Source organism: Nannobrachium achirus, assembly GCF_963921795.1.
Source record: "Nannobrachium achirus genome assembly, chromosome: 19".
Taxonomy (NCBI): Eukaryota; Metazoa; Chordata; class Actinopteri; order Myctophiformes; family Myctophidae; genus Nannobrachium; species Nannobrachium achirus.
This window is the reverse complement of record NC_137826.1, coordinates 39,951,155-39,964,248: the sequence shown is the minus strand read 5'-3', so window position 1 is coordinate 39,964,248 and position 13,094 is coordinate 39,951,155. Positions and strand designations below refer to the sequence as shown.

The 13,094-nt window shown below is 40.5% G+C and overlaps 1 protein-coding gene across 1 annotated transcript; it reads left to right on the top strand.

Annotated features, from left to right (window-relative positions):
- Positions 1 to 586: 586 nt before the first annotated feature.
- LOC308304820 (organic cation/carnitine transporter 2-like) lies at positions 587 to 8,864 on the top strand (the record flags this gene model as incomplete). Its single annotated transcript, XM_080749449.1, has 8 exons — positions 587 to 976; positions 1,360 to 1,463; positions 2,002 to 2,156; positions 3,720 to 3,891; positions 4,174 to 4,305; positions 4,627 to 4,841; positions 7,794 to 7,976; positions 8,725 to 8,864. 8 exons carry the CDS (start codon positions 587 to 589, stop codon positions 8,862 to 8,864), a joined length of 1,491 nt encoding a protein of 496 aa, XP_080605575.1.
- Between the last annotated feature and the right edge of the window lie 4,230 nt (positions 8,865 to 13,094).

The following is a 13,094-nucleotide window of genomic DNA, read 5'->3' as shown; positions in this document are numbered from 1 at the left end:
CTAATAATCCGAAGCTAAATACCAACTTGGTGGTTTATGTAAGGTGGATAAATAAAGCGGCACACAGAGCCTCAAATAGCTTAAAATAGTCTGAATGGTGTCTTAAGTTTCTGAAGAAAGTTAAGAGTACAGAGTACAGACGCAGATTTCTTTGCCGTTTTTAAAAGCACAATGTAAGGAGAAAAGCCTACAGGTGGTGGGGTGTATGGGCCAGATGGTACTACTGAGCCTTTGATCAGTTCCCTCATTACTTCACTGTACTTTGATCAGGATCAAATCAGGACAATGAGGTGAGTTTGCTTGCTTCTAATAAATAACTTTGCATTGCGGCGTTGGGTGAAGGTGAAATTGGAGTTTGTCACTCGATTACCAAGGCTTGACAGGGGACTGACATTCAGGTAATTTGTGACTCTGCCCCACAGGAGGAGGACCTACTGACCCCACACCTCATAACCTGTGCCGTACTGCAGCTGTATGGTTCTCAGCGAGTCAGCGACCTACCAAGTCTGGTGGTATCTATGAGGATTACAGAGATTTGTTGGGAGTTTTTCTTTTTCATCCAAGAGCTTTTCTTTTTCGTTAACAAATGGGAGAATACGATGAAGCCACAGCCTTCCTGGGGCAGACTGGCCCTTATTTCTGGAGGATGTTCTTCCTCATAAATACCGTCTTCGTGGCCGTCGGAATCAATGGTTTATCTGTCATATTTATCGCCGCCATTCCAAAACACCACTGTTTCATTCCCGAGGCCAACCTGAGTGCGGCATGGAGGAAGGCCATCATTCCCATAGAGGTGGTGGACGGCCAGGAGGAGCAGAGCCGATGCCAGCGCTACAGACTGGATGAGGTCAGGAACCTGTCTGCTCTGGGCTACATCCCCGGTCAGGATGTGAACCTCACTGAACTGAGACAGGAGAGCTGTGTGGACGGATGGAGCTACAGCCAAGACGTCTACCAGTCCACCATAGTCACGGAGGTCAGTGTGTGTGTGTACTTGTATGACTAATACTTGTGGTCCCTAAATGTCCCCCACAAGTAGACCTATAGTATGAATATGAGAAATCGACATTATAAGTGCGTGTGTGTGTGTGTGTGTGTGTGTGTGTGTGTGTGTGTGTGTGTGTGTGTGTGTGTGTGTGTGTGTGTGTGTGTGTGTGTGTGTGTGCGTGCATGTGCGTGTGCAGCAGGGGTGGGGGCATGTGTTCACGTGTCTACTCTGCATAAGGAATTGTTGGTTGTGAGAAATGATCAAATTTGCTGGCTTCCTTTTTGACCCTCCCCTCCTATCAAGTGTCATTTTTGCTGTCTTATTTACTCTTCTTTCTGTGAATTAAACATCAGAAATATGTCTCCTAACAGTGGGACCTTGTGTGTGACAATCAGTGGATGGTTCCCTTTACGACCTCAGCTCTATATGTGGGCTATTTGTTTGGGTCCTTAATCTCTGGACAGTTGTCTGACAGGTATTTATTTTTTATTTATTTTGAATAGAAAATCCCTAAAACACAGGTTCTTGTATTGTTGCAGTTATGACTGTAGTGCCTTACAAGATGTTTTCCACCTATGTACTGTAGCCAATGTGTATGATATGACATACATTGCCTGAGTATTAGAGTGGTGCTTCAAGAAAGTATTCATTTGAGGCAAAGAACACAAAAACAAGCTTTGTCCATGACAACAGCTCCATCTATAGTTATATAATGAATCTGCATTACAGAAGATGGCAATGCAGTGAGTGGATTAAATGCTTAAAGACGGCATTGCCCGGCCCTGCATTCATGATGTCACCACCTATATGCTATAATCCTGCGATGAAATCACATATACTAACATCATGTATTTTATTTTTCAATTCAAATTCCATTCAGATATTTGTTGGCGTCCCTAATTTGGACAGGTTTTGTAATTTAGACAAACTGACACCAGACATGTCCACACTTCCAGCTGAAAATAATGACTACAAATTGCTTTGTTGTCAACAATTATTTCTGTTCCATGTAGGTTTGGGAGGAAAAAGATTGTCTTCCTCTCACTTGGAAGTCATTGTTTATTTGGCCTGCTTCTGGCCTTCTCCAACTCATGGATGATGTTCTGTGTCGTCTATTTGCTTTATGGAGCCTCCCAAATATCCATATTCATCTCTGGATATGTACTTGGTAAATATTCCTCATTCTCCTTTTTTTATCTATTTCTCCCAATCAACTGCATATATTACATTTCTAACTGTTCTGTTGCTATGACCAGTGGGGGAAAAAGTACTCAATGTTTTACTTTAGTAAAAGTGGCAATAGGCCTACAGCAAAACTTGTAAAAGTCCATAATTTGAACAATTACTTGAGTAAAAGTACAAAAGTATTGGCATCACAATGTACTTGAAGTACCAAAAGTATAAAGTACTCATTATACACAATGTCGCACATTTCACACGTTTTATGTATAAAATGTATAAAAATGTGACTTATTGCGAGCTTGTAGATCGGCTGTTTTCAAATGAAAGAAATGTATATAGGGCTGAAGTCGTTAATGTAATCTAAATCTACAAACTAACTGGTAACTAAAGTTTTCAAATAATTGCAGTGGAGTAAAAGTATAATATTTGCCTCTGAGATGTAGTGGAGTAGAGGTAAAAGTACTAAAACCAGTAAGACTCCCTAATCGGGAGATAAGCGACCATCACGTTGCATACATAAACTTCAATCGTAGCCAATCAGGAGGGAATATGGGAAATGGGACAGATCCATGTTGATGACATGACTTTAGAGATACTGTGCACCGCTTTGCGTGATTTTAGGCCAAAATTTTTAGGAGCAGTGTCCAAAAATGTGTTTTGCAAAAATAGGCCTGACGGTGGTGCTGAAGAGGGCCATGTGAGAAATGAGGGGTGGAGGTTGTGGGTTGCCAGCCAAGGAGTGTGTGTGCAAAGTTTGGCATGGATAGGGGCAACGGTACCAGAGATAAGAGTAGGGCAAAAGTGTGACATGACGTGGCATGACGGCCAGCCGGTGGAGCTTTTCATAGTAACTTGCGACCTGACGGTCGCAATTACCTCCAAATTGTACTGTCCACTTGAGGTAAATGTGATTCCTCATCATTCAGTCTTATGGTCAGTAATAAACCCACCTTAAAGGGGCCACACCATGCTTTTAAATATACATTTTATATAAATATTGGTCAAAAATACGGTTTTATACAGGTTTTAGCCTAAACAACCACTCGGGATATTGAAATTTCATGTTCTGTCTGTCTCTAATTTCAAGCCGTTTTAGATGCAATACCAAAATGCCATTTGTTAGCAACGGGGCACTGTCTTTGGGCAAAAATTGGACGATACAGAGAATATTAGAGAATCACAATGAGAACCATGTAGAGTCAATCGTAATCTTCTCTGTATCGTTCCAATTTTAGCACAACTTTACCTCATGGTTCCACCTCATATAGTCTAAATAGAATAGAAGTACTGACCCCTTCTCTTCAGTTGCCAGGAAACTGAAGTGGAGGGGCATCACACCAGTCCACTTTTCAGGAGAGAACCATTCGGACACACCCACTCAGAAAATCACAGAAATTAAAACTAAGGCTTAGAGTTAATGAATTATATTGTTTGGGGTGGAAAAATACATTGGGAATAATAAAAAAAAAGAAAACATGAAAAAATAGTTTTTTTTTTAAAATGTATAGTGTGGTCCCTTTAAACTCTAAGATTATATTGTCTTCCACAGGGACAGAGGTGCTGAGTCATGTTATGCGTGTGCTCTTTGCAACACTGGGGTCCTATCTCTTCTACTGCATTGGGTACATGGTGCTACCCGGGATTGCATTTGGCATGAGGGCATGGAGGACTCTTCTTATCATTCTCTCCTCGTTGTCTGTGGCTTACATCCCATTATGGTGGTAAGTTCCTCGTATCCGCAGGGGTCATATCTGCAAGGGTCAGAGGTGTTGACTAAACAAGGCACACTGGAAGTGATCAACTCAACTCAAAAGTCAATCACATGGGTTCAGTAACTCGTTCAAAGAAATAGAGGCTATTCTTGGAAAGGGAAGTGGTGGCAAATGGTCGCCCTGGAGAAGGCCAGGAATATGGTGAATAGGCTAAATATTTCCCAGACTCTAACCATCTTGACACAGCAGGTGCGTGGCCCATTGACTCAGTGACACAAACTGTTTGTGCAGGTTGCTCCCAGAGTCTCCTCGGTGGCTGTTCACTCAGGGGAGAACAAGAGAGGCTGACGCCATACTGAGGTATGCAGCCAGGAAAAACAAGGTTGAAGCACCACTGGTCATCTTTAAAGAGGTAGAGGTAAGGTCCATTATGCTTGTTAGTGGAAGAGTCCCATGAAATCTTACTAGCTTCTTTATCAATGATGAAACTAATCCTGTTAAATGTCTTGTTTGATTTACTTTATAGAATGAGGTTTCACTGGCACCAAAACAATACACCTTCCTTGACATTCTGAAATCCAGAAACATAAGCTGTATCACACTGTTGTGTTTGCTTTTATGGTGAGTGCTTAATTCCGGTCTCATCTTTGTGATTATAGAGAAGGTTTAACATTCACAAATATTCTGATTAAAGAGAAGGTTTAACATTCTATTATCTTTTGAATATTTGCTTTTATTCTCAAGGGTGGCATTAAACATTGGCTATTTTGGACTCAGCTTGAACACTTCTAATCTAAGCGGAGATCCCTTCTTTAATTGCTTCTTATCAGCCGCCATTGAGGTCCCTGCTTATATTGCAACTACATGGCTTTTGAAGAAATGTCCCAGGAGAATACTGCTGTCAACGCTCCTCTTCACTGGAGGGGTGTTTCTCCTGCTTATCCAAATTGTCCCCAAAGGTATAAGTATTATTTTGTGTTACATGAAACCAACTTCACCTAATCTCACAAAAGCATCCATTCAAGTTTTTATCTGCATGATGGCACATCATGGCAGTATATACCTTGCACTTAGTTATCTAATTTATTGCCACAGCTAATAAAAACATAATCAGACACATTTGTCCTGACAAGGCCTCTCAGTTCAAAGTTATATAGAGGGTATGCGAATGCATAAAGTGAATGGCATACTGAGTGGCAAATCGAGTGGCAAAGTCAGTGGCAAAGTGAGTTTAACATCATGTAACGTTGTTTAATGCAATCAGATAACACTTTTCTGTTTGGATGTATGGGCTGTCAAGGCCAGAAAGTAGACTTTTGCCACTCAGTAGGCGTTCCCGCATAACTTCCGGGTCTGATGATGATGTCACGCGCATACTCCTATACTCACCCCCAAACAGAATATCTCATACAGTATCAAAGTGATTAATACTAACACATACTAACATGCGACATGTCATCTGCCTGTGACTGCAATCTGTTTCTGTTCGCGGATGACTCTGCTCTCGCCTAGTCTCAGGCAGCGACATATTGCAGGTTGAAAAGGCCCTTAACTCTGAACAACTCTGAACAAGATCTGCACCTGGTTCAATGTCAATAGACTCTCAATTCACATAGGTAAAACCGAATGTATCCTCATTGGATCTTGTCAGACACTCGGCAAAGTCGAAACATTCACAATCAAAGTATGTGTCACTGTGATAACAAGACAACATTAAAGTAGGTGACACTGTGATAACAAGAAAGAATTACTTCTCCTACCTGGGATGCATATTGGAGGCTAACCTATCCATGCAGTGATAAAATGACTACCAAGGTAATCAAAACCAACAAATTCGACCAACGAATTCGATTCTTGCAGAGGGTTGCCCCACCGATCAATTTTAAAACACGTAAGACTTCAAGTGATGCCCTTATTGGGCCACTCATTGATTACGGAATCCATATGGTATCGCAATGCCCAAATTGCCTTAAAGTTAAAGCTCCAAACAGCCCAGAACAAACTGATTAGGATCGTGCTTGGTCTTCCTCCTCCGGCCCACCTTAACAATTATCACTACAAAAGTGTGGGGGTGGCTCAAAGTAGCTGACAGAGTACAGCATCTTGCAATGGGCCTGGGCGGGGTTGCACCAGCTGTTACTAAGTTATAACGTAGCCTAGTTGTAACGTAAATGGCTTCTAAGTCAAGACTTACGCATTACTAAAATGTCAGGTGTTGCACCACACAAATTTGTTCTTACGTATCTCTAAGTAACAACTTAATATTTACACCTCCCCTTGGGTAGCACTAAGTCTTTACTAAGTAACCTATCTCTATGGGAGACTGGGAGTAGAGCAACTACACTACTAACGTGGCAGACAGCATTATATCGGCTATTTAATTAATTCAACAATGAAACGACCCATCTGTTTAAAACATACATTAAGCCCAATATACATTTCGGCCATTTGAAAATAGCCGATCTACAAGCTCACGATGTGTGTGCTATTAATAGAGTATTTTTATGTTGCAGGATTGATACTTTTTTAATTCATTTGAGTACTTTTCAACCACTGCACAGCACAACAGCGAATTGAACGGTGTGCTCTCTTTCCCTGTGTCTCCAAATATGCTTATATTACTTCACAACGGGGAAAGATGTATGAGGCCAATATAATTTGTGATACAATCCGTTTGCAGGGCAGTGCGCTGCGCAGGGATGCGCTCGCACTGTGCATGCATAACAGTGACTTTGTGTACTTGCCAGTGGAGAGACAGAGCTCTCTGTTGACAAAAGACGATACAAGCTTTACTAGAAACAGTTCGTTTTCATTGGATTCGGGAGCTATGACGTCATTTTATGCGACTATACATTACTTTAGGAACAGTCTACGCATTACTAGTTACGTTATGCCTTAAGCAGTCGTGGTGCAACACCTGTTAGTAACTCACTTAGTTACAAACTAACTAGTAAGCCTCTAGTAAGGACTTTACTCCCTAACTTAGGGCAGAACTTACGTTCTGGTGGTGCAACTGGCCCCTGGGTGTACAAGATACACTACACCTCAAAGATACCCATGTACCTGACAAACTACTTCCTAAAGGTCAAGGATGTCCACGATCACAACACCAGAGTCAGCTCCACTAATCACGTTCAACCTAGATTTAACACTATAAGGCTCTAATTTGTTCTCTAGCTATACCACCAACATGTGGAACGCCCTTCCGCAAGCCTTAAAGGAGTGCAAATCCCTAGCCTCCTTCAAAATGGGTCTGAAAAGTCACTTTCAGGCGGCAGCTACTCGAGACTTGTAAATAGACTAAGCCCCCATGTCCCCCCCCCCTTTTTTCTCCCCATTTTTCTGCTTTTGTAATTGATGTTATCCTATGCAAAGTACTCTGTTCTATCCGTCTGTCTTTCAATGTTATATGAAATACATAAAGCGGTTCCTGTGTAAATAAGCTGTGAAGCTTACTAGGATTTCCTTTTAGTTGACCTTGTACCAGTGATTTGTGCTGTAATGAAACTGTACTTTTTCCTATTGCAAACTTGTAATAAATTCTTTAATCAATCAATCCCATCAGCCTTCATTGTTCACAATCCCTGTTTTGCTTTCAGTACAGTTTTGCATGACAAACGTCATAAACAGCACAAGTCCAAAAAGATATTTAGTTAGTTTTAACGCAAACGCACGCCAGGGAACAATGTTTTTTATTGCTTTCCCACAGGGAAATACAACTAAATTCCTCTAAATGTGTTGCTTGTCCACAAGTGAATTACCGAAATAACATTTAAAGCCATCAATCCCATGCTCATTATTGGTGTGACTTTTACCTTCACACACCGGCAATAATTCTTACAAAATGGGCGTCAAATTTTGTCAAATGGTCTCTAACTAATTTTTTTCTGAATTAAATCTCTCCCCTACAGACCATCGTGAAATTGCTGTGGCCATGGAAATGATTGGGAAGTGTGCCTTCACCATGGCCTACACCACAGTGTACATCTACACAGTAGAGATCTACCCCACCGTGCTCAGGAACATGGGCCTTGGCATTTGTTCTTCAGCTGCCCGATTAGGCAGCATCACAGCTCCTTACATCGTCTATTTGGGTAAGTATTGTGTACTGTGCACTGTGTACTGTACTGTATGGAACACGAACACTAACCTCGCGTCACCAGACTTTCCACCTCAGCCGTGTGATCTGGTTTGGAAAAGATGAAAAGAATAAAACAGTGGTTGGTTAGTTCCTGCCACCCGATTACTACAACAAATTACAACATGGTGTAACGTTATTTCCGTAATAATGCGAATCACTACGCACTACGAGTTAGAATAAAAGATGAACATACCAAACCAGGCATTAGGTATACCAAAAGAAACAAAACGATTATACAAATTTAAACATTTTTTTTTACATTTTTGAGGCCGCAAGGCCGTTCTGGTTTGGTGGTTCCAGCAGCCTGTAGTCCGCCTCATGACTACAACATGACGTAACATTAACGTTAATTCTTTATAAACGGGGCTCTGAAACTATTTCATGATTTGTCCATGACTTTAATGATTCTGTCACCCATAATATGAAATAATGTTTTGGTTTAAATTGCATTCAACTACCGTATATGTCATTCTTTATCACTTTAAACTAATTGCAATTATATTAAATAAATTAAAGTAGTCATTTGGCTGTGGACCTCTTGTAACCTCAAGGACTCCACGGCGTCCCCGGACCCCACTTTGACGTACATTTCATATGCACAGTATCAGTGTGTGCACACCATGTTTTACAATGTACCTCTACTTTGTTGGGCGGTGTTTATATATCACCAATGTTTGTATTGTATTTGTGTTTGTTCACAGGCGCTTACAGTAAGTATCTACCATACATTCTCATGGGAAGTCTCACTATTGGCTCATCTGTGGCTAACCTCTTCCTTCCTGAGACCCTCAATAAGAACCTTCCAGAAACACTGGAGCAGATGCAGAAATGTCAAGGGTAGGTTCAAATCCCCTAAAGTTATTACAATATAATTAATTCACACGCAGCCTCTATGAACTTGAGAAATGATTTCAGCTTAAAGCTACCGGTATATGTTGCAGTTATGCCCTTTTTCATACAACGATTCTGAATAAAAGGGGGCATATCTTTATATAGATGAGTGATTCTCAACCTTTTTCATTTCAAGGATCCCCACTTTTGATATGCATGATTAGACCACAGGCCTCCATTTGATGCTGCTTGTTATCTCCAGGAATCTAGGGCCCTATTTCGTCCTTGCCCTACCCCTTATCCCTAAACTCTTTTGCCATTTTTTACTATTTTGAAAAACATTTTTAAATATTTCAAAAGCTGATCTACAAGCTCAGAACGTGTCGATGTAGATTGGCTATTTGAATGTTATTTGAATGTTTTTCAAAATAGTACAAAAGGCGTTTATGGCTAAGGGGTAAGGCATGGATAAAATATACTGTAGCTCCTAAAGGGATATTATATCGTCTACTCAGGCTTTTGGGAGCACTGCGGACAGTTTTTAAGTTGCTTGATTCAATATTTAGATATTTGTTATTCATTTCATCAGACATGCCCCCTTCCTATATCCATTGTAACTTCAAACTCAATTTTAACCATGGCTCTGGTGACTCATACTGTCCTAAATCATCTTAACTCAACTGTATTGTTACAGGTTTGATTTATCGACTGATTGATTGATTGATTGATTGATTGATTGATTGATTGATTGTTGTGCAGGTTGTGCAGGAGGAGGAAGAAGGACAATTATTCGGTAAAGGAAGAAAGAGTTGACCTTACTATTCCACGTGAAGTGAAATTCTGAGCAGACTCTTGTGAATTGTTGCCAAATCTCCACTACTTGACTTGACTCCTGTGTCAAGTAATCCTCCACATCCTACCAACGAGTCACAACACATATGTATCCAAGTTGTGTGTGACTAGTTATGCGTATGCCTCCACAGAACATCATAATCTTCCGATTTCATTTAATGTTAAAGGAGAAGATTTACAAAAAGGGTAATTTATATTTTGTCGTGACGTGTTTTTAAACATGCACTATATTATTTTGGATTGGATTTTTCTTTTCATCCTCATTTCAGAATATCGACAGAGCTCTTCTGACTGAAATTGCAACATATCTTGTAACACATATTATGGCATTGTTTCTGCTTTACATTTTTTGGTAATATTTGTACATTATTTTTGTAAAAATCTATTTTAGAGTTGAAGTTAGAATAAAGAATGTGACTGATATTCATTGTCTTCGCCAGGAGAGTATGTTTTCGCCCCTGTCCGTCCGTCTATCTGTATTGTATTGTATTGTATTGAATTGTATTGTATTTTATTACTCATGTTTTTAAGCAGGACCCCCTCAAAAATGAAATGCTGCGTCTCAAGGGGAAATCTCTTCAATAAAATCTGTGAAATCTGCATGATGTCTCACATATTGATAAAAAAAAATTAAATCGTAATCGTAATCCATAATTTTATGGAAACTTAAGTATTTGTGCCTTGTATTTTAGCAATTTTTTGAAATTAAAATGAAAAAGAAGGATCTATACTTTTCCATTCCATAGGCCTATAGCTACTCTTGGTCTATCGATAAATGTGTGTAATCTGTGTTCATGATGTGTTGAAATACAATGCATGTATTTGCAGAGAATCACTGTCTTTATTTACTTTTAATGTATTTTCTTTGCTAAATTGTTACTATATCGATTTTAAATTATTGAATCGTATCGTATTGCCATGAATTAACCAATATCTTCCATGTATTGTATCATCAACCATGTATCGTGAATTTGTGATTCACTGTTAAAACTAGTGAAAATAGCTGAACTACAAGCTAAAAATGCATTTCATCTTGATTCGTTGTGAGCTTGTACATAATAGCCTATTTTATCTTAAAATGACATCGATCAATTATTATCGATTAATTTACTAAATGATGGATTATAAATACAAAATATAAATAATTGACTACATGATTTTGTTGGATGCACTCCCAGGTGGATGTTCTCTTCTCTACACGTCTGGAAGGTACCCCCTCCATATAATGGGGAACATATTATGTTCCCCATTCTCAACTGTTTTTATTGTATTTGTGATACTTGCTTTGGCAATGTAAACGTATGTTTTCTCATGCCAAATAAAGCTCCTTTGAATTGAATTGAATTGGAAGGTCACAGACGTAACTGTAGTACTGGTAGCACCCGAGACTAACAGTGGGGGGCAGCAATACGCCAAAGTCGGCAACTGGCAGCAGAAGAACATTCAACATTATTCCCACAATGCAGTTGTGAAAACAACATGGTGACTTTTGTTGACAAGGGAGTGAAATATTGAGTGAAATACAAAAGAAAAGCAGCAGGACGACATTTGTTAGCTGCTCAACCACTGAAACAGAAGGCGAGATCAAGATGAAGTAATTCACGTTGTGTTTTCATCTATTTATCACTGAAGGTGAACGAGTCTTTTTTAATCTATTGGGTAATTATAGAGCCTCACACTTTGTCGTTATGTATATAGCCATAAATTATAACTTCCAGGAGAGGGCGCTAATATGCGGACGTTATGTCTCTCCTGGAGTTATAAGGCAGAGTCATATGGCTCTCGCTGGTTGAGTCCCAACGTCCATACTAAGCTCAAAACATGTACAAATCAATAAGTTGCTCACCGAGTCGTCGAAACAGCTTTATATCTACCGTCCAGCACACTCGTTGGCATGTGTTAGTCCATATGTTTCTAATAAATTAATGTTTACTCAAACTTCTCCGAGTCGCTTTCCTTGTTTTTGAACTGCTTGGGTAAAAAATAGGGATGCGAAGATATACCGGTTTGATTGATTGATTGATTGAAGGCTTTATTAGAAGTTTGCATAGGAAAATGTACAGATTCATGACGGTACAGTTCACTGGTACAAGGTCTACTAAAAGGAGATCCATGAAAAGACTAAGCTTATTTCAACAGGAAACCATTTAAGTATCTCATATAACATTGAATGACAGACAAATAGAACACAGTACTATGCAGTAGATATAAAGAAAAGAAAAAAAAAAGAAAACATTAAGTCTAAACAAACAGTAAGTATATACAAGGAAGGGGCAGGGGAGGGGAGGGTTGGGCTAGGTTTTTACCAGTTGCGAACGGCTGCTGCCTGTAAGTGGTTTTTCAGGGCAATTTTAAAGGATGCTAGTGATCCACACTCCTTTATGGCCTTCGGTAAGGCATTCCACATTTTTGTGGTATAGCAGAAGAACGAGTTTGACCCTTTCTTTGAGTTGACTCTGGGTTGAACGTGATCTGTGGCACTGCCTCTGGTGTTGTAATTGTACGGATCGTAATCGCGATACAAACGTCCGCGATACGGTTGAATCGGTTCATTCAGTGTGTACCGGTACAATAGACGGCCGAAATCGTGATGGATCGGGGAAAGTCCTGATCTGGCGAAGCCCGAACTGGCGAACAGGGGAAATGTCCCCTACCGTAGCGATCTGGCGAATCGTTTTATTGTCTTAAACATGGCTCTGTTTTAAGGTATTTTTCGTAGTTATTGAGTGCTTGCGCATTGGTCACAGGCGGAGCCGCTCGATTGTCCACGACACTGCAAGCGGCGCGAAGGCCAGCGGACCAGGGCCAGGGCCCGCGCGAGTTACGAAGCCGTGGTGAATGCAATCGTTATATTTATGCCCAGGCCGTAAGGCCTGGGCAAGCGCACGATAAACGCCCTGTCCAGAAGGATTAAACGAAAAAGATGAAAAAAATGCAGAAGGTTTTTTTTCCCTTTTTCTTTCGCCAGATCGCTACGGTAGGGGACATTTCCCCTGTTCGCCAGTTCGGGCTTCGCCAAAAAGGTACGTACCCATGGATCGTACCGTGAGTGTCTGGATCGGTAAATTCCGCGATTGTATCGGTTCTTCCATATAGTATTTCATTCTATCCTGTGTTTCCGAGGCGCCATGAATGCACCATCATCAGCCGTTCAACCCCCTCCCCAAAAGCCAGTCTTTAACGCGAGCTGCGACTCGGACAGACGGACAGCATCTGCACTCTGCATGCAGGCAACCAGGGAGACAGACAGTGCAGCGAAATGCGAGTGAATCAACACGGACAAGATTAGTTGTACAGTGTTTAGCTTTATAACATCCAAGTCCGCTGCGCTGATTGTTGTCACAGAGTAGCACAGGCTGATCGAGTGATATGTAATCAACAGCCGTTT